This window comes from Pleurodeles waltl, chromosome 12, assembly GCF_031143425.1.
Source record: "Pleurodeles waltl isolate 20211129_DDA chromosome 12, aPleWal1.hap1.20221129, whole genome shotgun sequence".
NCBI classification, from domain to species: Eukaryota; Metazoa; Chordata; class Amphibia; order Caudata; family Salamandridae; genus Pleurodeles; species Pleurodeles waltl.
The window spans coordinates 204172875-204198793 of NC_090451.1; the positions used below are offsets into that span (position 1 = coordinate 204172875).

General features: G+C 43.0%; 1 protein-coding gene across 1 annotated transcript in view; it reads right to left on the reverse strand.

Moving 5' to 3' along the window:
• Positions 1-22849, reverse strand: part of APRT (adenine phosphoribosyltransferase) — a 55868-nt gene extending 33019 nt beyond the window's left edge. The window contains exons 1-2 of the mRNA XM_069217039.1: positions 22721-22849; positions 10815-10924 (exon numbers count right to left, since the gene is read on the reverse strand). Of these exons, the coding sequence (XP_069073140.1) occupies positions 10815-10906 (92 nt within the window). The 5' untranslated portion in view covers positions 10907-10924; positions 22721-22849. The remainder of the gene's footprint in view (positions 1-10814; positions 10925-22720) is intronic.
• Between the last annotated feature and the right edge of the window lie 3070 nt (positions 22850-25919).

The window sequence follows — 25919 nt, forward strand, 5'->3', positions numbered from 1 at the left end:
TTCTCCCAGTGTCTCTTTCAGACAGCAATTCTTTTGTTACACTCTGTTCTTGCCACCATCAGGTTATACTCTGTTCCCTCATGGCCACAGCTCTCAGTTACTGCATAGGGCTTTATGTGGCTTTCTTCTCACTCATGTGAGGCAGACCGGTTAGAGAAAACTTTGATTACTTCCAAGTCATCTACCCATCCCAGCCCCTCAGTTTTTTTCCTGCATCTACTACTGCACCCGGAGATCATTCATTTCTCATGCCCTAAAGAGAGATATCTAGAAGGATACTCAGGTTATTATACAAATATTTAAGTAGGGCTTCCACATCAGGCTTTCTTTCTGCTTTACTGGGATCCTGGGAGTTGGCACTTAGGTTCTCAATGTTTATATTCTGTTCCTGACCCCCTTTTACCTTCCCACAACAAATGCGAGCCACGCTATGATCACATCTGTTGCCTATATATCCATTTGGCACATTCTATCCTCATGTTTTCCATTTTCCTTTTAACGCTGGTGAACCAAAAGACTCTTTTCATCACTACCATCAAGTCATTCTCTCTTTTTGACGACAATGCGTTATCCTCATCACTGATGAGGCAACTTCTGTTATTATTCCCCTCTGTAGTATTCTCTCCGGTTGGAGAGCGCCTTTGCAGCGCTGCCAGCTTTTCCTGCCAATTCATCCCTCCTTGCGCCATCACACCTGACCATTTCTAGTGCCCCAAGTTTGTTAGTCTACTGGTTCAATAATACCGTAAGTGTCAGAACTATTAGTGTTCCGGTATATGGGAATACTGCTGGACCAAAGTCAAAGGATCATTGATTCCTTGATGCTCTGTAGTACAAAATGTGACCTGCTCCCATCTCCTCAATGTCCACTTACTTCTCTACCTTAAAGTACAGATTACACTCTTGCATGGCCAATATATAGCTAAGCGGTATTCTCTAACTCATTATGAATGTCTTAAACAACAGCTCATTGACAAAATCATAGAAGCTGCAGACATAGCCAAAATAATATAAAATTGCAAATGGCTGGAACCAAAAAATGTTTTACATCTCAATGTTCTCAACACGTCAGACAACGAGAGTTGGGTGCGATACACTGCACACTGCCATGCCAAATGTGTACACTAAGAAAAGATCATAGAGTTTCATAAATTCTATTTTTAACACATTCTAGAGACTGAATGCATCCTTCTAGAACCCAATATTGTAATAATGCATGTTATGCAGTGTTTTTCTAATGAACCAATTGTAATACTTTGTAGTCTTGTAAATAATAGAAAGTAACACAAACCACCTCAATGGCAAAAATTATATCCGGCACAAAAAAAAGCACTACGTTTTCAACTTTGTGGCTAAACAAAACTCATATAGACTTTGTGCTTCATATTTGATAATCTCCTTTCAGTATACTACAAAAATATGCTTTAAAAAAAACAGAAAACGTTTTAGCACGTTTTATGTAAATATTTCATTTTTCTTAATACAAAATATACATTAATAAAAATATCCTAATAGTCATGCCATTTAAAATACATTCAAAATCACAAAATATTGCACATCCCCATTAAAAATAAGCTCTTGATAATCTGTCACTCAGCATCGTCTCTAAATGTCTTTTTCAGGTCGCAGCCTACCAGTGTGCTAAAGTAATTTTGTGGACATTCAGAAAGTTCCATTATGCCCGCAGCTTAGCAATGGATTTATGGTTTATAACTCATTTTCTTGCTTTCCACTTGCTAGCTTCATTTGCTTTAGGCTCTCCAGCTTGAGTTTTTCGCCTCTTGTTGCCTAAACCTTAGTTACTGTAGTCTTTCACAAACTCACTTTCTGTACGCAGGCCTTTAAATCTTGTACTTATCTCATCACATTGGCTGTGCATTCAAAGACAGAGGTCAAGTGTCAAGCTCTATCTTCCAAGAGAACTTGGTGTTTACTTTGCTTTTGCTGTCTTCAGAGTGAAAGTGTTTATAGGAAAGAGAAATGCAGATTAGTCTCCACATGGAGCGTGCCCGTGCCCTTCCTGTGCTCTATTTAGGAGGCTGTAACATAACCCTTATATACCACATCATGTAACATGCGGATGACTGATTTTTATTTTTGGCAGATAGAGAAGTGGGCTATTGCTCTTAACACAGAGATCCTTTTGTTACTTGCAGTTAATAAATTGTAATCCTTCTAATATAGTACAGTGAGCTATGCAGAACATATGATTCCTACACCTTGTAACCATCACTGTTTTATGCAACAAACATCTTGTACATTGATTCATATGCTTACATGATTAATTGTAAATGTATAGTGTGGATGTTATGTAAGGCGCCCTGACACCCTGCACTGGGATGAGTAGCTACTGGGACAGACCAACACATCTGACATGCTTACAGTGCATGCATTTCTCTTATGAACAGGGACTTAAAGCCAAAGGCATGCCTCTCTTAGACACCTGTGAAGTGATAAGATGTGAGCCTTTCTTTCCTCTCCTTTACATTCACATTTAAGTATGAGCCTCCAAACAGCACCCAACTTGGAACGGAACAAAAGGAGGCCTGATGGCCCCTCTAACTTTGGGCCTTTATCTTTGGCCCTTCTGGCGGTGAAAATACATTAAAATAAAAACCCTATCCGCCTGCATGCTGCTGCTTAGTATGACAGCAGACAACAGTGCAGGCACTGCTAAACGTGTCCTGGTGTCTGAAAATTACACTGGGACAAGTTCAGCAAAGGCAACACCATCATTACTCTTCTAAGCAACTCAAACCACGTCTTCCTTAGCTGTCCTTAGAACACGCACTTGGAGTTAACTTTATTTTCAAACAGCAAGTGCAGTGACACCAGTATAATAAGAATTAATGGAAATGATAAACCTACACTAATGCTTTAGGTTACTTTTTAAACAGACAAAAAGATCACAATTCCTTTACTTGTACTAGGAGATGCCACACACTGCCTATATCAGAGCATACATTTTGACCCTAGCTCCATGTTAAAATACGAAATATAGTTATTGCTTATTAACACTACGACTTATCACTCAGCTCTAGGCCACACACACTAACAGCACACCTCTCTCTTTAGCGGTCATTCTGAACAACACTTACCACACTGGCATTACAATTGTGGAGCAGATACAGACAACTAGAGTTGTGTGTGATACACTGCACGCTGCCATGCCAAATGTGCACACTAAGGAAAGATAACGGAGTTTCATAAATCATCTTTTTAACACATTCTAGAGACTGAAAGCATCCTTGGGACCATTTCCAACACAAAGAACATAAACCACAACTACATTTCACCCATCTACATAATCCTCTTTTATCCATACACTCAACTCAACCCCTAATTCCTAATGTGTTTACAAAGTCCTAACTTCCATTCCAGCAGCAAGTCTACTGGCTCCAAAGTGGTAATTTCAGTCCCAAATTCTTCTCTGATGCACAAATAGGCAAATTGTAACATTAACCTTTCTGCTACTTGTAAACAAACAAACAGCACAATTTTAGAGCTGCTGTGAGAATCCCTCCTCCACCCACCCACAGGTCTAAGCATCCCTAAGCCCCTCTCCCTTTGTCTTACCAACTTCAAAGCTTCACATTCTTTTAGGTTCTTTTAACACTTTGCAGGACAATGTATCTACTTGTACCTCACCCACACTCTAACAACTACACTGCGTCCTTCACGCCCTTTCACGAGGGACAACAATTAAAAATATATGCTCTTTCAGGACCAGTCTTTCACTTATTAACCCCTTCTTTGCCGAGGACGTAGTGGTTACGTCCTTCGGCACAGTGCTGCTGTGCCGAGGACGTAACCACTACGTCCTCGGCACACAGCCCAGAGGGAGCGCTCTCGCTCCCTCTGTGGGGTTCCCCCCCACCCCCCCAAGTCAGGGATGGAAGGGGAAGCCCTTCCCCTTCCACCCCGACCCCCCCAACCCCTCCGTGACGTCAGCGCGCGAGTGCGTGCTGATTAGTCACAGGGTCTCCCCCATCGCGCAAGAAAGCTCTGCTTCCAGCACGATTGAAAGAGAAATGCAAAGCATTTCTCTTTCAATCCCATGGGGGAGGCCCGGAGGGGATTCAAAGGGAAGGAAATGTATTTCCTTCCCTTTGAAGTCTCTCACAGGGTTTCAAAAGCCGGATTGCTTGCAATCCGGCTTTTGAAACCCCACTAGACACCAGAGATTTTTTTTTTTTTACTGAAATTGTCAAAAGGGAGCGACCCCTTGGGCAAGGGTCGCTCCCAGGGGGGGCATTGTTTTGGGAAGGCCTTTTCTGCCCCCCCTGGGGGCAGAAACCTCTAGGCACCAGGGATTTTTTTTTTCTTTTTGTAATGTTTTCTTCTTTTTTTTTAGGTGGGGAGCGACCCCTTAGGCAAGGGTCGCTCCCCTAGGGGGGAAATTATATTTAGGCCATTTCTGCCCCCCTTGGGGGCAGATTGGCCTATTTTGATGAGGCCAATCTGCCCCCAAGGGGGGCAGAAACCATTAGACACCAGGGAGGTTTTTTTTTGCGTGAATTTCACGCAAGGGGAGCGACCCCTTGGGCAAGGGTCGCTCCCAGGGGGGGCATTTTTTTGGGAAGGCCAGAAACCTTTAGGCACCAGGGATTTTCTTTTTTTTTTTTCTTTATGTTTTCTTTTTTTTTTTTTTTAGGTGGGGAGCGACCCCTAGGGGGGAAATTATATTTAGACCATTTCTGCCCCCCTTGGGGGCAGATTGGCCTATTTTATTGAGGCAAACCATTAAGACACCAGGGAGGTTTTTTTTTTTGCGTGAATTTCACGCAAGGGTCGCTCCCTGGGGGGGGGGGGGGGCGGACAGAATTATTTTAGGTCATTTCTGCCCCCGTGGGGGGTAGATCAGCCAATTTTGATTAGGCTGATCTGCCCCCAGGGGGGCAGAAACCTCTAGGCGCCAGGGCAAATAGATTTTTTTGTTTGTTTGTTTTTTTAGAGATGGGGAGCGACCCATCAGGCAAGGGTCGCTCCCCTGGGGGGCAAATTGTATTTAGACCATTTCTGCCCCCCTTGGGCAGATTGGCCGATTGTAGGTCAATCTGCCCCCAAGGGGGGCAGAAACCACTAGGCACCAGGGATCTTTTTTTTGCGTCGTCACGCAAGGGGAGCGACCTTGTAAGCAAGAGTCGCTCCCGGGGGGGTTGGGGGACAAATTTATTTTAGGCCATTTCTGCCCCCCCTGGGGCCGGCTGAGCTAAAGGCCAAAATCCACAGGTAGGCACTGTTTTCTATGAAAAAATGTGATGTGTCCACGTTGCGCTTTGTGGCGTTTCCTGTTGCGGGCGCTAGGCCTACCCACACAAGTGAGGTATCATTTTTTTCGGGAGACTTGGGGGAACGCTGGGTGGAAGGAAATTTGTGGCTGCTCTCAGATTCCAGAACTTTCTGCCACAGAAATGTGAGGAACATGTGTTTTTTTAGCCAAATTTTGAGATTTGCAAAGGATTCTGGGTAACAGAACCTGGTCCGAGCCACACAAGTCACCCCATCTTGGATTCCCCTAGGTCTCTAGTTTTCAGAAATGCACAGGTTTGGTATGTTTCCCTAGGTGCCGGCTGAGCTAGAGGCCAAATTCTACAGGTAGGCACTTTGCTATAAACAGCTGTTTTCTGTGATGTGTCCACGTTGTGTTTTGGGGTATATCCTGTCGCGGGCGCTAGGCCTACCCACACAAGTGTGGTATCATTTTTATCGGGCGTCTTGGGGGAACGCTGGGTGGAAGGAAATTTGTGGCTCCTCTCAGATTCCAGAACTTTCTGCCACAGAAATGTGAGGAACGTGTTTTTTTAGCCAAATTTTGAGATTTGCAAAGGATTCTGGGTAACAGAACCTGGTCCGAGCCACACAAGTCACCCCATCTTGGATTCCCCTAGGTCTCTAGTTTTCAGAAATGCACAGGTTTGGTATGTTTCCCTAGGTGCCGGCTGAGCTAGAGGCCAAATTCTACAGGTAGGCACTTTGCTATAAACAGCTGCTTTCTGTGATGTGTCCACGTTGTGTTTTGGGGTATATCCTGTCGCGGGCGCTAGGCCTACCCACACAAGTGAGGTATCATTTTTATCGGGAGACTTGGGGGAACATAGAATAGCAAAACAAGTGTTATTGCCCCTTGTCTTTCTCTACATTTTTCCCTTCCAAATGTAAGACAGTGTGTAAAAAAGACGTCTATTTGAGAAATGCCCTGTAATTCACATGCTAGTATGGGCACCCCGGAATTCAGAGATGTGCAAATAACCACTGCTTCTCAACACCTTATCTTGTGCCCATTTTGGAAATACAAAGGTTTTCTTGATAGCTATTTTTTACTCTTTATATTTCAGCAAATGAATTGCTGTATACCCGGCATAGAATGAAAACCCAATGCAGGGTGCAGGTCATTTATTGGCTCTGGGTACCTAGAGTTCTTGATGAACCTACAAGCCCTATATATCCCCGCAACCAGAAGAGTCCAGCAGACGTAACGGTATATTGCTTTAGAAAATCTGCCATTGCAGGAAAAAGTTACAGAGTAAAACCTAGAGAAAAATTGATGTTTTTTTCACCTCAATTTCAATATTTTTCATTTTCAGTTGTTATTTTCTGTAGGAAACCCTTGTAGGATCTACACAAATTACCCCTTGCTGAATTCAGAATTTTGTCTACTTTTCAGAAATGTTGCGGTTTCTGGGATCCAGCGTTGGTTTCATGCCCATTTCTGTCACTGATTGGAAGGAGGCTGAAAGCACAAAAAAATCGTAAAAATGGGGTATGTCCCAGTAAAATGCCAAAATTGTGTTGAAAAATTGGGTTTTCTGATTCAAGTCTGCCTGTTCCTGAAAGCTGGGAAGCTGGTGATTTTAGCACCGCAAACCCTTTGTTGATGCCCTTTTCAGGGAAAAAAACACAAGCCTTCTTCTGCAGCCCCTTTTTCCCATTTTTTAAAAAAAAAACGAAATTTTCACTGTATTTTGGCTAATTTCTTGGCCTCCTTCTGGGGAACCCACAAAGTCTGGGTACCTCTAGAATCCCTAGGATGTTGGAAAAAAAGGACGCAAATTTGGCGTGGGTAGCTTATGTGAACAAAAAGTTATGAGGGCCTAAGCGCGAACTGCTCCAAATAGCCAAAAACAGTCTCGGCACAGGAGGGGGAAAAGGCCTGGCAGCGAAGGGGTTAAATCACATAAGCAACACAAATAGGCCTCTTGCTTTTTATTACTTTTCCAGCCTTAGCCTATACATCATTACTTAGTGCACCTTAATTACATTACATGTACAATGTAATGTAATTAAGGTGCACTAAGGTGTAACACCTTATGCAAAGAATACGATCAATACACAATATTTTGTTGTTCCGCAATAAAAAATAGCTGCATATTTAATACCACAACTCGGAACACACTTCCTCTGCCATGGAGCACTTTTACATTAAAATGTATTTGATCTACTCCCGTTATCATCTCTAACCTACGACAACGGGTTCTTTCAAAACAACAACAAAATCTCCATCAGTAATATTTCCTAACACTTTAGCAGGCGTCTCTTTCTGCCGTCCCTACCTTCTGCACATGCACTTATAGGTCACTCTTTCAATTTGTGCCACAGGTGCAGTTGCACAAGGACAATCTGGCATCAAAGTTTAATTTTTTTTCCAAGATGCAAGGATATCATTTCCTCTATCTCTATGCCACCGCACTCTCTAATCTACTGTGCACTACTGCACACTACGCCTCTTTACTCTAAACCTCTGTACTCTACTCTTCACCACTGTACTCTATGCCAATAAATTCAACTTTACTATGACCCACTGTACTCTGACATTGCAATTTACACCACTCCAGTCTAGGCCACTCTACTCTGCACCATTCCACTCTACTACAATCTAAAACAATCTACTGTACAACACAGCAATCTATGGCACACTACGCTACTGTGTTCTACATCAGTCTACTCTAAACCACTGCAGTCTGCCCCATGTACTCTACCCTTTATTTAAAACCCATGCACTTTACACCAAATACTCAGCAAGACTGCTTTCTGTGCCACTATATTCTACTCTGTAACACTTAACTCCACTGCAGTCTATGCCACTCTACACCACTGCGCTGTCACTGTACTCTACGCCATTCTATTCTACTCAACACCACTGTACTGTATGCCACTGCTCTCTAAAGCACTCTACTCTGCAACATTCTACGCCAGTGGTTTCCAACCTATGATCCGGGGACCCCTGGGGGTCAGAGAAGCCTCCTCAGGGGGTCCACGACTGCTCAGAAAATTAAATAATATTAACAGATTAGGTCCCCTGCTTTCAGTAATCACTCAGTAGGGGGTCCCCGGATTTCAGTAATGACTCAGTGGGGATCCCCGGATTCCAATAATGATAAAGAGGGAGTCTACAGAAGTCGAAAGATTGGAAACGACTGCTCTACCCCACTGTAGTCTACACTAATGCACTCTCCACCAATGAAATCTCCACTACTCATCTACACCAATGCACTCTATGTAACTACACTGTACGACACTGTAATTTAATTTGCACCACTTCACTCTAAGGCACTCTACAACACTCCACTCTGACTCTACTCCATTAAACTCTACCTCACTTTAGGACACTAACTCCACTCTATGCCACTCTAATACACTACTTCACTCTACCACACTATGCAACTCACTCTATGCCACGTTACTCCACTCTATTCTATGACACACTACACCACTCTATGCCACTCCATTCTAAGCCACTCTTCGCCATTCCACTCTACTACACTACTCCACTGTGCCACTCCAGTCTAAAAAAAAAAAAAACTACATGGCTCTTGACCACTCTACGCAACACCCTCTACACCACTCCACTCTATTCTTCTCCACAACACTACTTCTTTCTAAGCCCTTTCACTCTACGATACTCTGCTCCCTCCATGACACTCTACAACACTATGCCACTCCATACTACTCTATGCCTCTCCATTAAACCCCACTCTACTCCATGACCCTTCACTTTAGAACACTCCCCCTCTCCTTTACACTACTTTTAGCCACGGTGAAAAGCTGCCAAGCTGGTGTGCAACATGGCTACATCATATTGGCAAAGCCAATAACTCTTACATTGTGAGAACTTCTGACTTTGCCATTCCTTGTTCATATAAGCTTCACTTCTAAATGTTAAAAAAGATGTTTTCCTTTTTAAACATTTATCTTAACGTCGTTCGATCAGCACGGGGCGGCAGAGTCCACAGGCCCTTAACACAGTTCTCCTTGTGACATCCTGATTTATTGATGAGGCAGGGCTGCTTCTATTAAAAGGACATTTGGAAACAATGCAGAGTCTCAGAACAAAGAAAAAAAAGTTGAAATCATGAACCATCACTAAGGACCCAATTAACTAGTGTGAATAGGTATTGTCAATCTACAAAAATATTCTATTGATCAATGAGTATGTCCTGATGAAGGTGGTGTGAACAAAAGACCACTTAAACACTGTGTCAACAGTTTTTGAACACATCCTTATTACTGATACAAAATATTGTTATTAATGTGTTTGAATTATCAAGAGTAAATGTTTAAAAGGGATGTGTGCACACACTCGTGATTTTGAATTATTTTTAGGATGCTTTTAAGTATATAATTTTGTATTAAGAAAAATGAAATAAATATGAAATAATATTTACAGAAAAATATTTAGCAACATTATTTTTTAGTTTATTTTCTTAAGCATATTTATGTGGCATAAAGGAAATATATTATTAAACACCAATAACAAAGTATATGAGTTTGTCACAGAGGGAAGGAAAACAGGTTATTTTGTGTTTACCAATGAGGAGTTGTTCCTTGTTGGTAATTTCCTTATTCTACTGAACTCCACAGAGATGACGGCAACAGTTGTCAATTCCAAATGTTAAACCTACGGGCATTAGGTTACAATCATATCTCCACTGAGAGTGGTGAAGTTACAGGATTCCAAAGCAAACCACTGTATGCATCACAAGAGCACTTTGGGGCAGTAGGGAAACTTAGATCAAAACTTTTTTTTTTTTTTTTTTTTTTTTTTAAATCAGACTGATAACACTGAACCTAACCTGGTGGCAGAGTTTCCTTTAGACATACATGGCTGTTATGAACTGTCCAGACAGACTCACCTGGCTGAGAACATTAAGATGTGCAGGTATTGGAACTATTCTCCACATGGCCTTCCCTTCACAATAATAAGGTTCTAAATATTTATACCATTAACTAGGAGAATGGTTTGCTGGACAACCAAATGCCGATTGAACTGAGATTGTAAAAGAAACCAACAAGCCTGCACAAACTGACCGACTGGATATTTCAACCAGAATGTTGTAATAATATAAATATCAGGTACCTCGGGGTGAACTAAGAACTGGGGTGAAAGTTTATGGTTTTACCTGTTTCAAACCTGGAGGTGAGGATGGTGGGAGAGAACGTATTGTAGTTGCTATCTAGCGGTCCAAAATATAACCTCTTACGAGAAGAAAATGGTGTAAGTCTCTTTTTAAAGGTTCACAGTGAAAAACAAGAAATGAGACTAGGATACTTATTCTAATTACAGCAAACACGGTAATTATTGTAATTGCAGCAAATATGGAATCAACCCATTGTGTTGCCAAAAAAGGCAAGGACTGCAATAGAAAGACTGTGCGTAAAGTAAAGATTTATACTTTAGAAGATACGTAGATATACATTTTATTCACTGAAATAGAAAAATTAGGTATTTCAAATATAACAATTGTGCTTGTGAAAAAGAAGTATGTTATTGCTATTTCTAATACAAACCATGATGCCCCAACCCTACCTCTCACCTAAAGTTGATTCCAGGAGATGGAAAATCCGGGAAGGACCTCACCTGCTGCCGGACACGCTCCAGTTTCTGTTCTTCACTTTCTGCACTCATCGTTGGCTTTTCTTTAGACTTGAAAGTAAAAACATAAAATACACTGAAAGTTAATTAATTTCGCTCATTCCGTAGCTTATTTATATAAAGTAAAAGTATCCTGCAGTCTTCATGGTACTTGAAATAAAAACGAGGCAATTATCAGAAACAAAACAAGTAATGGCAAAGCCAGTAAGTTACATCTTTTCAACCTACTACTTTTGCCAATATTTTTGTTGACACTGTGCTGCACAGGCAAAAATAAATAATAAAAAAGCAGGATGATGCGTGCATGCGCATTCATGTGCAAAAGTCATTGCACCATGGTAACTCAGCATTACAACGCATACAGCATGAGGCAGCTATTTTTTTATTTTATTTTCTGTTCCAAAATGGGGGTTCCTTTGAGCAGGAAGTAAAACAAATGAATTAAACACACACACACAAAAAAAAAAAACTTTATGAAATGTGATAGGAGGAGTTGTGGAAGAGTCAGCATAGGTAGAAGTTACAGGAGAGGACAGGCAAGAAAATAACAGGGTGGGTGACGCAATGGATTAACTCAGGGTGCGGGGAGACGGGACCACTCAGCATGCAGGATGGTATTTGAGCAGGGAAGAGGCACACCAGGGAGGGAGCAAGAACACACATGCACGTGCCCTCATGGAGTGCATGAAAGAAAAATAAAGTTGTTCCTCAGATGTGAGCATTAGAAGGGCACATGTTAGCCAAGTAAAAAGATGGTAAAGGGGCTATGATCCAGAGGAAAGACAAAGACAGGAAGAGGAAGGAATGTCACTGAATAAATAAGCAAGCAAATGAGCGACAAGAAAGCCACCAAAGGGTAAGCAACAGCTAGCCCAAAGCCTATTCTATTTTTTGCTATGGGCCACAGGAGGTTTCCCAACAAGACACAGTTAAAACCGTTCTGAAGGCAAGAACTTACAAAGCATTAGCAAAGCCAACAGGTCTGGCATTTGGGACCTCCTGGTTTTGCCACTGGCTGTTACCATGTTTTATGCTGTGGAGCATGGCAAAAGAATTACAAAACAAATAAAAAAATAAAAATAAAAAAGCAGGCTTTGATGCGGCTGGCCATGCCATTTTCTAGGCGCATGCAGCACACGTGTCCAACTACAAAATTATGCAAATGCCTTTTTTTAGTTATCAATTTGAGTTGCATCAGTAACTAAAACGAAAGAAAATAGGTGAAAGTGTGTGGTTTTAAAGCATGAGCTAGCGTGGTGGAAGCATCACTGACGGGGAGGGGGGTAGAGATGTGGGGGATGCAACACCAACACATGGGTGTGGGGGAACCAACCGTGTGGGCATGGGGGAAGCAAGACAGAGGCTGCAGGGGAAGCAACATGGAAGCTGCAGGTGCAAGGGAAGCAACACAGAGGGCGCCAGTGAAGCAGATAACAGAGCATAAAAGAGCACTGGGGGAGCAATGTGGAGTGGGCATAGGAGAAGCACATGGGCGAGAAAGCAATGGGTGGAGAAGTACATGCGGGTGAGCGCAAAAGAGAGCTGGAAAAGGTATACACCTCCATGGAGTGCTCAACTCAAAAGAAAAACATAGTGCTTGAAAAGTAAGCTGTGTAAGCACAGACGTCAATCAATCAAAACAGATGTTCTAAAGGCTATTCTCTATGGAAAGGACAAACACAAAACTGACAAGCTACAAGACTATAAGCAGCAGCCAAATTAGAGTGGGAGGAAAGACGACCAATGGACAGCATTGGTGCAGGGGTGTGGAATTCCTACAGCTGGCGCCCGGGAAATATTGTTTGGGGTAAAGGACAACCAGTTTTAAGGTTTACTCTGTCCTTGGGACAAGCAACACAAACCCTTAGGCTGCCAATTTACAGTACCACATTGAGGAGCAGGGAAGGCAATTGTCTGCTGTTGAGGTAATGTGTATCCATATGTTAATACTGTTAGAACTTTTGTATTTATGGTTCCTTATTGCCAATCCTTTATTATTAGGGTGAGCGCTCTAAAATGTTGTAAATTCAGACTGCATTACTGACAGTGGTTGCAGTAAAGAAAAACAAATGTGTACACACGTTTGCAAAATTTAAGAATATGAGGCTTTGTATATTGATCCCAGAATGTTCTCTAATTAGATGCAAATATTTGCAGAAGCTTGAAAGCGACATTGGTGATTTTTTGCTTTAAAAAAAGTTCACAAAAAACATACAAAAAGGAAAAAAACATTTTGCTAAATAACTATGAAATTTTAGGTACAATTTCTTTGAAGCGCCATCAAGTAAAATGTATTGATGCATGTTAATATTTCTTTTTTTTTTTTAAAAAGATTAATAAGGAAAGCCAGTCTAACCAGTTTCAAAAAAATTATGAGAAACATGAATATAAGCAAGCATTGGCGAAACCGATAAGTCACAGATTGGTTGTCAGTCATTTGGTTTTCGCAATACATGCCTTGTTTTGACATGGCTTTTGTAAAACTTTATTATTGTGGGAGTTGATGGGCCCTCACCATTGTAACAAATACTGGCAAATAGCAAAAATATTTTTCATCCCTAAGAGCACACATTGCCAAAGCAGTTCCTGGCATTGAACAATACTACTTTGTGTGCCGATATGATCGGTGTGAAAGAGTAGATTGCCATCTGTCACAGTGACGCTATCTGATAGAGAAAGATAGAATTTTAATAAAATCAAAATATCCAGGTTAACGCCAAACCTAATTAGGGCCCCAGTTCTTAAAGAAGGTCACAACAGTGAGCCCACTGTTTATGTCTTTGCATTAGTGCATATTTAAATATTTCATTAATTCCAAAAAAACTTACAGAAGTAGACCAGGAAATCGTACTCTTAAAAAATATTTGTTAACTGTATTTCAGCAACAGCAAATATGCGTGTGTGCCCTGTTGAGTGTTTACAAGTGCACGTTCTCTTTAACCACTTTTTCCCCCCCAACACTGGAACAAGTTTTATTTCTAACCCTTGTCAGGAGTACATTTCCGAGCTTTCTCAATTTGGCAAATGATTATAGAACAGCTGGTGAAAATCCTTAAAACATGCAAGTTAGTAGGCTTGCGTAGATAAAAAAAGGGCATTCCAACCCTGGAACTATCGCTTACTGCTACTTCTAGCCCCAGGATATAGATCTGCGGAAAGGTGGCAAGCTAAAGAATTTGTTCATGTCCAGGTATATTCAAAGAGGCTATTATTAGAGCTCGTATATAATGAGACTCTTGTCATAATTTGTTGCCACACTACATGACAAAGGGACAAGTAGATTTTTTCTACAGGACAAGTAGATTTATTAAACAACATGTCCCACAGACCAGGTAGATATTCTAATAAATTCTACACCTCTGATTGAGGGAGCTTCAAGCCCCTGTATGTTCGTAGTAAGGGCACAATATGTCTTGCAACAGACAGCACATTAGCAGTCTAGTAAGCGAGACCTAAAAAGAAGGAAGTTGCTCAACAAGGACCAATCACCTCCCTGCCTCTCAACTTAGCGTTTCAGTGCAACTTCCATTTCTGCACCTCATTTTACCATTACTGCTGATCACTCACTGGTTCAGTCAATGTTTCCTCAGTGTGCAAGGCTTATAGAACAGATACAAATAATCCGCCAAGCCTTTCTACAAGGACAAAAATATTTATTTCACTGATGGATGGAAATAAGGACAGAGGTTACAGAGAATAATACTGGGGACAGCTTGGGGGTATTTTAACATTCTTCCTAACCAGACCATATAAATTAACATATATACATAACTGTAAGTAACTTTGTGGGATAGCTTTCTTTCCCCAGCTGTGGTGCAGGTATCACAGTTGTACTCATTTACTAGGACCATATAGAACACTGCATACAACTCATGACTCTTGGACAGAATCCATTTCTGCGTTAGTGCACAAAACGCTCAAGTCGCTGTTTTCATGCTGCATTAAAGAAACTCATGACCAACACCCAAGCCCACGTTGGTTCTGTAGTCATCGCTGCACTTCGATTTAGGAACATCTGCTACACAAATAGCTAACTCTAGCTGTGGTGCAAACCATTTCTTTACTAAAAGATTAGGGCTTTAAGTATGTTTATATGCAATCCATTCTGTGATGCAAGAACCAGTGCCTTCCTAACGACTCTAGACCCAGTGGATGACTGCATCTAATCAGCTGCTGTAGTAAAGAACGAGCTCTATATCAACGTACTTGAACACCACAGTATCCGCATTCCAATATACCAGGATTCTGTGTCCACATCCTTCCCATTGTCTAAAAACCATGACTGCACCAATTTACTTTTTCATTTACTAGGAGTCTTTGAAGATTACTTTCTTCCTATCCAGCAGGCTATATTGGAACAGCTTGGGGGTTAGCCCAGTTTAAGAGCGATCTTCAGACACTTGCTGGACACCGGGGGCTACTGTCAGCCTCACTGGCATGCTGCTCCTTTCTTGAGTAGCAGACTGCTTGGGAGTCCCTTAATCAGAAGATATAGCTGAAAGACTACTTACTAATCTGATTACTCGTCTCAATAAGCCTAGAATTCCATCTGCCTAACTAGTAAAACATCCTACCCTTTCATCTAGTTCTTTTACTTGACCTCACTGTCAAACTTCTCAGCTTTAAACTGATAATTTTTGCGTGCCTTACATTTGTAACATATCATATAGAGACTTCCCTTAAGACCAAATTCTGATTCCTTGCAGTATCTCTTCGCACAGATTTCAGTTTTGCATCTTCAGGAGTCTGAATAAAATATATCCTGTACTTGGTTAACACATTTAAATACTCAATTTGTAATTTGCTATTCAAAATGTGCTTAAAGCTTTGGAGTCAGAAAGTTGGATGTACACATTTTGGATAAGAAATGATTAAATATCGCCATGTGATGCACAGAACAGGCTATCCTGTTTCTGAGATTTTCCAAACTTCCTTCATTTTACACAACATATTGCCCTTCTCACTTTAACCTGTGGTAATTAAATTGAGTACCTCGTTACTCGACAATCCAGGCACAACAGCAAGTAAATTTAATGAATAACAGAAGTTTGAAATGAAAGGAAACAAATTCAAACACTGACAAGTGAAAAACTGGACAGATTCTTGATGGTTTAAGCAGTGGTATAACTGGACGAATTACTTGAACTCCTGTTAACAGTATCACAAATGATAAAGCATGCTGGGCTGGCAGTGTCGGAGACAGATTCCCACCATTGAGTTTTTGCCAGGCTCTAACCCACCAAGACGCCTAGGTTTATGCAGAGATACAACATCCTTTTTTTTTCATTTCATTGCGGATGTTCATGTTAAAAATATGGTAACAGAACTCAGTTGGTGTCAATGATCGTTGAACTCTGTGCTGGAGACAAAGCTGCTGTTTTGTTGCTTGTGTTGCTATCATCCTCAATCTCCAGTTGCTGGCTCCTCCTCCACACATTAGCTATCTTCAAGGGATGTCCTCATCCTTTAGTTCAAGAATTGACCAACCTAGGCCTCAGTGGTGTTGCTGGATCAAAGACTGATGTATACTGTGATAATGCTCGAATCAAGAGTGAGAAGCACCTCAAGAATTTTGCTAATGCACTGTTTGGGGCCTGGAAGAAATTGCATTATTTTTCAGCTTGAATAAAATGATAGGACTAACTATTCAGGTCTAAAAAAACAGACTCCTAACCTACTTTGTTGACTTTGAGCTGTACATTATCAAATTAGTTGGTAGCACCACAGACTTTTTCATCATGTGCCTTGAGGTAATCACTAAGCATTTAACAAATATAATTCTGGGGAAGTGATAAAGGTATGCATCACTGCTTGTTGTCAGTCCTGGTCTTTTAGAAATTCTCACAAAATCCCCGAGAGCTGGCAGATACCTTTGCCAAGGCCAGAGCTGTAACCAGGCATGACTTGGAACCTACATGAGTGCACATCACCAACATGACGAAGAAAAGACCAGCACCCTCTGAAGCATTAGATGATCAAGCACAAGCTGTGTCAACGATCCACTGCCTGCCCAGCTCCTGAGGGCAAATTAAGTAGGTGCGGCAATATTAAGTTTAAATTAAATATGCTTATGAATACACGAGCCACAGACCTATCACGATAAAGAGAGAGAAAAGCACCACTAACTATTTGAACAATGGTAATGGCATCCTTATTTTTGGAAAAATAAAGTAAGAACATGAGTCTTAATATATGGAAGTATGCAGGGCTTTCCATCAGACGGGCCTCACGCTGAAAAGTACAAGTCCCTTTGCAAACCATACATGAATTTTTAGGACACACTTTCTCAAAGGACGGCATTCGCTCTCAACCCTGATAAGGTGAAAGCTCTCAACCCAGCACCTGGTCCTCACAAGGTCACTGCTTTCTGGTTGTTTCTTGAAATTGTCAGTTACTGCTCAAGATACATTTACAAACTTTGCCCTACAAAGAGAGAGGCCACGCCCTTTTCATTTATTGGTGTATGAAAAGTGATACACTGTTCTCAATGATCATCAACACTAGGGCAATATCCTACACCCCAAACTCCATTTGAAGAGCTCTGACGCTTTTTAACCTCCATGTCTCCCCACTTGCCAGGATCATACTGTCCTTTGGGCTTCAAGCACTTTTACATGCCAACGTGCCCCAAATTATTGTGTCGATTTTGAGGGATGCAGCAACTACCGCAGGCAAATTCAATCACTGTGCGAGAGCAGTTGAGGGGTGGATGGAAAAAAAACTACCTGAAGCTTAATGTGAAAAAGACTGATGTATAGCTTTTTATAAAACTCAAGCACCTATCTGGAATAATAACTGGTGGCCTGAGACATTAGGTACTTTATCTGTTACAAATGAGAAGGCCAAGAATTTAAGAGTGATCCTGGACAATGAGGTCTCACTGGAGCGGCAGGCCAATTATACTTCATCATGATCATCAAATGTTGAAGAAAATATTTTCCTTCATTCCCCTCTCGGCACAGAAACAAGTAACTTTCGCATTGGTTAACTCAAGGATTGATTACTGTAATGAGCTCTATTTAGACACTAATAACACACAAGCCAAACTTCAGTTAGTGCAGAATGCACTGGCAAGGATTATTTAAGGTATTCCAAAACGGCAGTTGTTTTTTTAAGCAAATACTTGATCTGCATTTGCTCCCCCTAAAAAAAGTGCATTATGTTTAAGGCCCTTTACCAGACCAGCCCAGACGGAATTAAGTCAATGTTTCACTGGTACATTCCAGGGAGAAATCTTTGCTCAGCTCATCTTAATGGGGTGTCAGTGCCCAGAATGCAGAAGAGCTAGGGAGGTAGAACCTTCTCAGCGGCAAGACTATGGAGCTCGCTCCCTCATCATTTGAGGAGCATTAAACTGCACTCTTCCTTTAAAACAGCCTTGAAGTCCTAGCTCTTCACATTATAGGGATATCGCCTAGCTTTTCTCTGCAACTGTATTAATCAGTTTCCTGTCTGTCTTACTCCTGAGACTGCAGCGCTTTATAAATATTGTTCATACCATTGCAGAAAAATAAAATCAGATGCCATCAGACATTCTTCGCATCCAGCAATGGAGAAGACAGACATCATTAAGCAAACCGAGTTGGAGATGGTTCAAATTTAAAGTGGGAGAGACCTGGAGAAAGCAAAGACAACATTGCCACTGCAGCCTCAAAACTGCCAGTATGCCATGTTCAGAGAACTTCCATGCCACAGGAAAGGCCCCAGACAGTCATCCCTTACGCTTAAGAAACAAAAGCATTATAGCCACCATGTGACTGTAAAGACAGAAGGTGTGTATTCAGTTTCTTGACAAGCTTGGTGACAAAAACAAGCATTGGCATAGCAAATGGGTCTCACCTTTTGGCCCTTGTTTAGACATGCAGCATATTAACCAGAACACAGCAGCTATTTTTTGGGTGTGTTGGTGGTGTCTCTTGCTTTAGGAATTGAATGGCCAACGTCTAATTTACACTATCACTGAAACTGTACATTAAGCTAAAAAATATCATATTGATGTAGATAACACCTACACCGTGATGGACACTGGTAAACAACGAGAAAGGAGACACGAAATATGGATAATGAGTGGAGTCAATGGGGTTAAACATACATATAAGTAGAAAAGAAAGGCACTGATACAAACATCAAGTGCTGGATAATACACATTGGAGACATCAGATAAAGAACCACAGGAGAGCAGTAGAGACTCAAAAGACTGCAGCAATAAAATCAGGGTAGGTTGTGAATGGTTGGAGAATGTATACCAACTTGCCACATGAGATACCAGGTCACCGCACACTCTGGAAATGCTCGTTAGTTACAAGAGGGATGAAAGTAGAAAAAGAACAGAGACCAAGAAGCAGAAGGGAAAGAAAAATGTTAGATGATAGACAGATAACAGAATACAGACAGATGACAGAGTCAGCTGGATGACAGATAACCGAAAGATGAGACAGATAACAAACAACACAGACAGATAACAGTCAAGTGACAGATAACAGAGACAACAGACACATGGATAAAAGACAGATTACAGAGACAGTAAGCAAGATAAAACAGACGGATAAAACAGATGACAGACAGACAACAGACAGGCCGACAGATGTAGTGCATGTCTCCCCCTCAAGCCCCTCCATTGTGTACACTGCAACGATTGGCTGGACTGAAACACCACATGCTACGGTCATATAAGGATGCTAGAACAAGATAATCGTCATCTTTTGATACCAATGCCCACCAGCAAACCCAAAACATGAGTGCAAAGTGAGAAAAGACTTGGACAAATAAGAGTTAACTATAGAAAAAAACCTTTGCATCTCACTAGTAACTGACACTATTCGAAGCTTAGCTTCTCATGTCACAAAGCCTTCGGCCAATATAAACACTCACGGGCACAACAGAAACATTTTCATCAGAGCCTGGGAGAGCCCAAGGATTGTCTAATAGAGACGAGGAATGAAAAACAGGTTCTGGAAAAAAAAATGTTTTCAATTAGAAACAGCTCCTCCGTGCTGAAAACATACAGCAAACTGTTCAGAGAAATATGGTTCCGGAAGGGTCCTTTTCCTATGCCAGGGGAGGAGGGCAGCAGCTTTCCCAGCTAAGGGAGGAGAGCGTGAAGCAACGCTTGGCCACCTCCGAGGGCTGGAGAGGAGAGACTGAGGAGTGCAAAAGTGGGGGAGTGATGGGAGGGCAAGAGCTGGGGACCGTCGCTATAACCAGGGGCAGGGAGAGGGCATGAGCGGGGTGGAGTGGCCTGCTGGCAAAAGCAGCAGAAAAGAAGTACCTGGTACGGAGAGAGGGGTTGCAAGCACCCTGTCAGGGCAGCATGGCTTTAAATGAACAGACTGAAATAGCTATAGGGGCCAGAGAGGGGGCATGGAGGAGGGACGGAATTACAAGCAACACCGAGATAGAAAAAAGTGTCTGACTTTGGATCTCTGTCTTTGAATGCACAGTAAATGGGACCAGATAACAAGATTTACAGCAAAGCTCAGTAAACCACTAGTACTTGTCTTCAGTGCTCCAGATGAAAGAGAAAAGTAGTCCCTGAACATATCTTAAAATGGCAGAGCAGTGTATTTATATAGTACTTGATCGGTGCTTCATGAGACAACAGAAACAAAAAGGAGGGACAAAGAAGAAGGCGTGCCCTTTAGCAAGCAAGGATGTTTAAAAAAAACACTGACATACAAATGAAAAGCAATGGAAAGAGCTGGACCCCACAAAGCATATACAACGGGTCCTTAAACAACAGTGCAAACGATGTCTAGGCACAACCTAAAAAGCTTCAGGAATGTCACATCTGTTTGAACCTAGGAAAACAGCCTACCACACCTACACCCTTCCTGCAAATTAAAATAGCTCCTTCAACGTACGGGAATATGTAGCAAATGCCTTCTTTGGACCTATTGCAACTGGCAAATCTCTCTCGGTGGCAAGGGGCACTTTTCCATCATTCCAGGAAGGCACTGAAGTTCTGGGCATGTCTGTAGAGGATGTCCTGAATCAAGTTCATGTGTGGGATCTTGACATTTGAGTCTCTATCCTGCCAACTTTTGAGTACTTTGAGGGGCTGTCAAAATATTAAGGAATTCATCACTGTAAAATTACACCACGTCGGCCCCAGGCCCGTAGAGCTGTGGACACTTTGAAAAAAGCCACACAAGTAGCCACTGCTAGCTTTTGCCATGTTCTGAGCCATAACATAAGATAATATAGGGACCGCCCCAAGGCACAGCTCACCTGGGAATTAACCAGCCAAATTATTATTTTGTCAGAAGCTCCGAGTCTGAATGTCCCATGTGGGGCGGGCCCACTTATGAGGGGGTGATATATCATGACTACTGCAAGAAAAGGGAAGAATGAGGATTACAAGTGGCAATGGAAGAATTATAGACGTTGTTGCGGTGACCAAGTCCAGGTACGATCAAAAGAATATATTAATGATGATCCAGCCTTTGATAATCAGTCATATGTGAAAACAAAAAAGTCCATGCATACACTTTGAACGAATGGACTGAGGCTCATCAGCTACTTTTTACTGGATACTGAAATGTAATCCCTTTGAGTTTACGTCAACTGACGAACTCCGAGACAGTGAGGCCGTTCCTGCAGAAACCTCACCCGTTGATGAGTCTGAACTCGACAAGCCATACAAACCCTCTCTTTCCCCGCTCTTCCATCCCCCGCCTCGGAAACAGAAACAACTCTCCCTTGTTGAATCTTTCGACACTAGGAGAAACTCATTACTAAGAAGCAGTGAAATTATATTTAGTTGTTATGCTGTGGTGGTGGGGTGGGGGCAGTGGCAACATGCCCACACATCAGACTTTAAACACAGCAAAGAACGATCGAACAGGAATGCGGTAGAAACACAAACATGGAAGAGCAGGCCAGAGGCCACTTGCATGCCTGACAGCTCATCTCCCTTTGTAATATACAATATAATCTTCTATAATATACGTGCCAACATGCCGCTATACACTTCCCTTAGCCATCTTCCTTTCGAACCTGCACCACCGTCCCCCAAAAAAATATTCTTTCTCCAATCACGGTAATTGGAGTACCCTCCAAATTGATTGGCCTCACCCTCTTTCGAGAGCTAGCAGGTTGATGTGTGCAGATGCACGCTGTCAAGCTTTCTCCCACGACACTGGCTCTGAGGAGCCGCCCTCTTCTCAATGTCCTTTATTCTGTCAGCAGCTGATTTTCTTACCGGAGATCATGTTATTAAAGGTAACCTCTATGCTCAGCAGAATGTCCGTGAACCTTGGACTCTACAGCAGAGCAGATTGCAAAAATCGTTTGCTTTACGTAGACAGTTCCTTCCAGAACCGAATGTTCCAGAGTTAACCTTCTTGTTCCAATTAAATCCTACATTCGCAGTGGGCATAATTATAAATAAGACGAAATGCAATTATTTTCCCCATCCCAATATTTTTAGTGGGGAAAAACAAAGCGACATCCGGAAAGTCAAAAACAAACACACACAACAGCAGACGTGCAAACGTGTCGTTGTGTCTAAAGCAATATATAACCGTTGCGCACGTGTGTCTTGCAGTCATAACGGGCGCATTCATGGACGAGCTATGGTGGATGCGGAGGACGTCTAAGCGGCCTCGTGTCAGGTGCACTACCTCAGTCAGGCCACCCTTCTGGCAACAGACAGGTTGCAGTCTGGAACATGTCATTTGAAACTTACAGGGCGTGTGTGTGTGTGCAAAAGCTAAAAAGTCATATGTGGTAAATAGGGTCTTGAAAGACAGAGGTGTCCAATGGGCAGCTGGAAAAGCCCGTATTGGCGGTCACTTTCAGGGGAGGGATAGGCGGACAGGGGCTGTCACGCTGTAACGTGACACTCACCGTCCCAGCAGCACCGGCTTAGGTTGGCTGGTTGAAGTAGCAGGAGAGTAACGGACGATGCGGAATTCCTGCAGGGCGTGCGCACGTGTCTATGTGCCACAGTTCCGGTATTGAGTTGGGTGGTTCCGGAAGTGTGGTGCCCGAGGCGGAGGGAACCAATGGGGAAGGCGCGCTAGTGAAGCTGGGTGGCGCTCGGCTGCGGAAGGCGCTACTGACACGCTTAGCCTAAGGCATGGGTACTCACAAACTTTTTCTCGGGGGCCAAAATTGCAGCATGGTTTGCGGCCGAGGGCAGCACTGAAGTGACAGCGGGGGGGGCGGGGCTTAGAGGGGCTAGATTTAGTAATTAGTGATATCTGGCGCGGATAGACTGCTTGCTCCTGTCACCCTGATGGACACAGATGGCACAGCTCGGAAACACAAATATCACGTCTGTTCCTGTCTCTCTCCCAGATGGCTAATTTCCGCTAAATTGCCACTGTTGACTCTACTTCTAGCATTTTAATGTTACACCCCCGAGCAATCCCACTAACAGCTGACCTCTGGAACATAAGAGAATTAATGGTTCAGCAATACAAAATAGATTGATGCAATTGTAAAACACATCTCGGTTGGGGTAAAATAGGAAGGCATGTTCATTTAAAATTAAAAAAAAGTCCTGGTTTCGCGGAAAGCGTACATTAATCTCTTTGGACGGAGGACCAATAAAATATTGCAAAAACTCCATATCACTATTATTTCTAGTGGCATCAGCCCTCGGTATTCCCTTTCTGACTGCGCAGCAATTCCCTCCAACAACTGCGGCATGTCAGTAAGTAATAAAATTAGATTTTCCTCTGTGGAGAATGAGATAAACAAAATGTGTTGTGCCTTAATTAAAAATGAATCTGATGATCTTAAGATGTGTGATACCTCGGGGATCGCACTGTGGTGCACGTGCACGTGGCAATAAATTTCGTTAGGGAAGAGAGCAGATACTTAGGGATTTAGATAAGGGACTAATTAAACCAAGCCGAAGTATCTACAAAACCGTATTTAATGCCATTGCCATATAGATAATGTTTAGGCCACCACTCACTCGCGGGCCGCCAAGGTAGGTCCGTGGGGCCGCTGGCGGCCCGCGGGCCGTACTTTGAGTAACGTTGGCCTAAGGCATTGTTTCTTGAAAACCGGCTTCGCGGTCTCTCTGGGCGCGTGGTTCATTTATTGCCTCTGTCCGCTGGGCCGATTTGCACCCCATGAGTAACTCAGAAGTCATGAGTGAATGGAGGCGGTTGTTTCGGGGATGGGGGGCACCGTCCCCGGCGCGATGTGCGCGCGTTGTAAATAAAAACTGCTGACACGGTTTACTGTTTAAACCGCGTGGTCGGGTGGGCTGCCTTGGGCGACCCGGCGCGTCCCTGCTCCGGTCGCGGCAATGGAGGGCCCGCGGGAAGCAAGAGCAACGCTCTAGTCTTCCCGTGGGTCATTTCGGGAAAGGAAGTGACGGCGAGGGACAGGGATTGGGAAAAAGGTAAGTGGGGGTGGGTCTAGGGGGAGGAAATAAAAGGGGTTGGGGGTGGAGGGACTGGCCTCTTTTCCGCGCTCCCATCGCGCGTTTTAATTTGGCCTCCCACCCACCCGGCAATTGGAAGAGCGATTGGAAGGACGGAAGTTAGAGTCGAATAGCAAGGGGGGGGAGGGAAATTGTCAGTTAGGGCAGGTTGCAGGGGTGAGCGAGCAGTAGATTGGGGAGGGTGGTGAGTCAGATGCGGGCTTGGCCACCCTTCCAGGGAATAAACAAGCAGGTGAAGGCTCTGAGTGGGGGTACGCACGAACCAAATGGGGCATGAAAGGAAAAGGGGAGTGCGTAGGGGAATGGAAACGAGATAAGGGTTTGAAGGAGAAGGATGAGCGAGGAGATGTTAATAGGAGGGCGTTATTAAAGTTACGGTTACGTTTGAAAGTTAATGGTTATGTTTACTTATGCAATCCTGTCCTAATAAATGACCTTTTACACTTAAACAGCTGTCACTGAATTATTTCCCGATTCTATCCTTCCCCGACCACGCCTTTCTTTATTTTTATACATAAACCACTACACACAAAACGGAGGGGAGGAACCCCTCTAACATCCGGGCATTGCCTGAGTTTGGAACACTCAGGCAACCCTGTACACTCTGCGTGTCGGCTGACCGTTTTCGTCACTGGTCAGCGACACTACATACCTCCAAAAACAACACTTTATGACGTGGCAAACAGTCACACCGCAGAGATGGTCACGAAGACGAATGGAAGGGCGGAGATTGCTACGTAAATTGTATTTGGTTGCATCCGTCCGGCTCTGGGTTGAACACAATTCAAAACCAGTGACCAGAAGGCACTCTGCTTTTGACCTGGGAACTCATCCCGGTGAGCACTTGGCGAGAGATTAGACTCACACTCATCAGTTGGCAACGACGGGGACTCATCATCCTCGCTACACACCTCGCCTTGGGGATCCTTGCCCATAGGGTGGTATCTCCGAAATAGGGACACATTCCGGGTGACAGTTTCCTGTCCTCGCTGAGCCACGACGGCAGTTCCCCTTCGGTGAATGATGGTCCATGGGATAGTGTCAAAAGGCATACGGAACTTGCTTCCTGGTAAAACGTGCTTCAACAACACCTGATCACCTACCGAGAGGTCAGATGAAACAGCTTTCCGCCTTAAGCTGGCTCGATGGTTGGTCGCACACCTTCGGTCCTGAACGTGATGGCAGTCCAGTGCAGGCGGACCCCACGAGGGGTGATGAGGAAAAGTGTCAGTAAAAACCCTCCCAAACGCAACATGACTCGGCCCTCTGTTTGTGGTAGTGTTAACGCGTCCCTTTATGTAAATTTTATACACATTAGGACTCGTTTTAGGCCGATGAATCTTTTGACCCAGTGGTGAGACACCGTAGAACGAGATAACTGATCAATATGTCAATGACCTTTCAGCCATGAATATCCACACCTTTATGAATTTTATTCCCTATTGACTACAATCTAATAATAAAGTGTTAATCTCAAAACCAAGAAGCATATGAGCAAAGTCATAACACAACAACGATGATAAGACTTCAATAATGCAAGAGTTTCAAACATAAAGGTGCCAACGTAAGATTAGCATAGGTCAGAGTGCATAGAATATCATATACATTTCAGTTCAGCATAGCACAATGTCAGTCACGTCTATT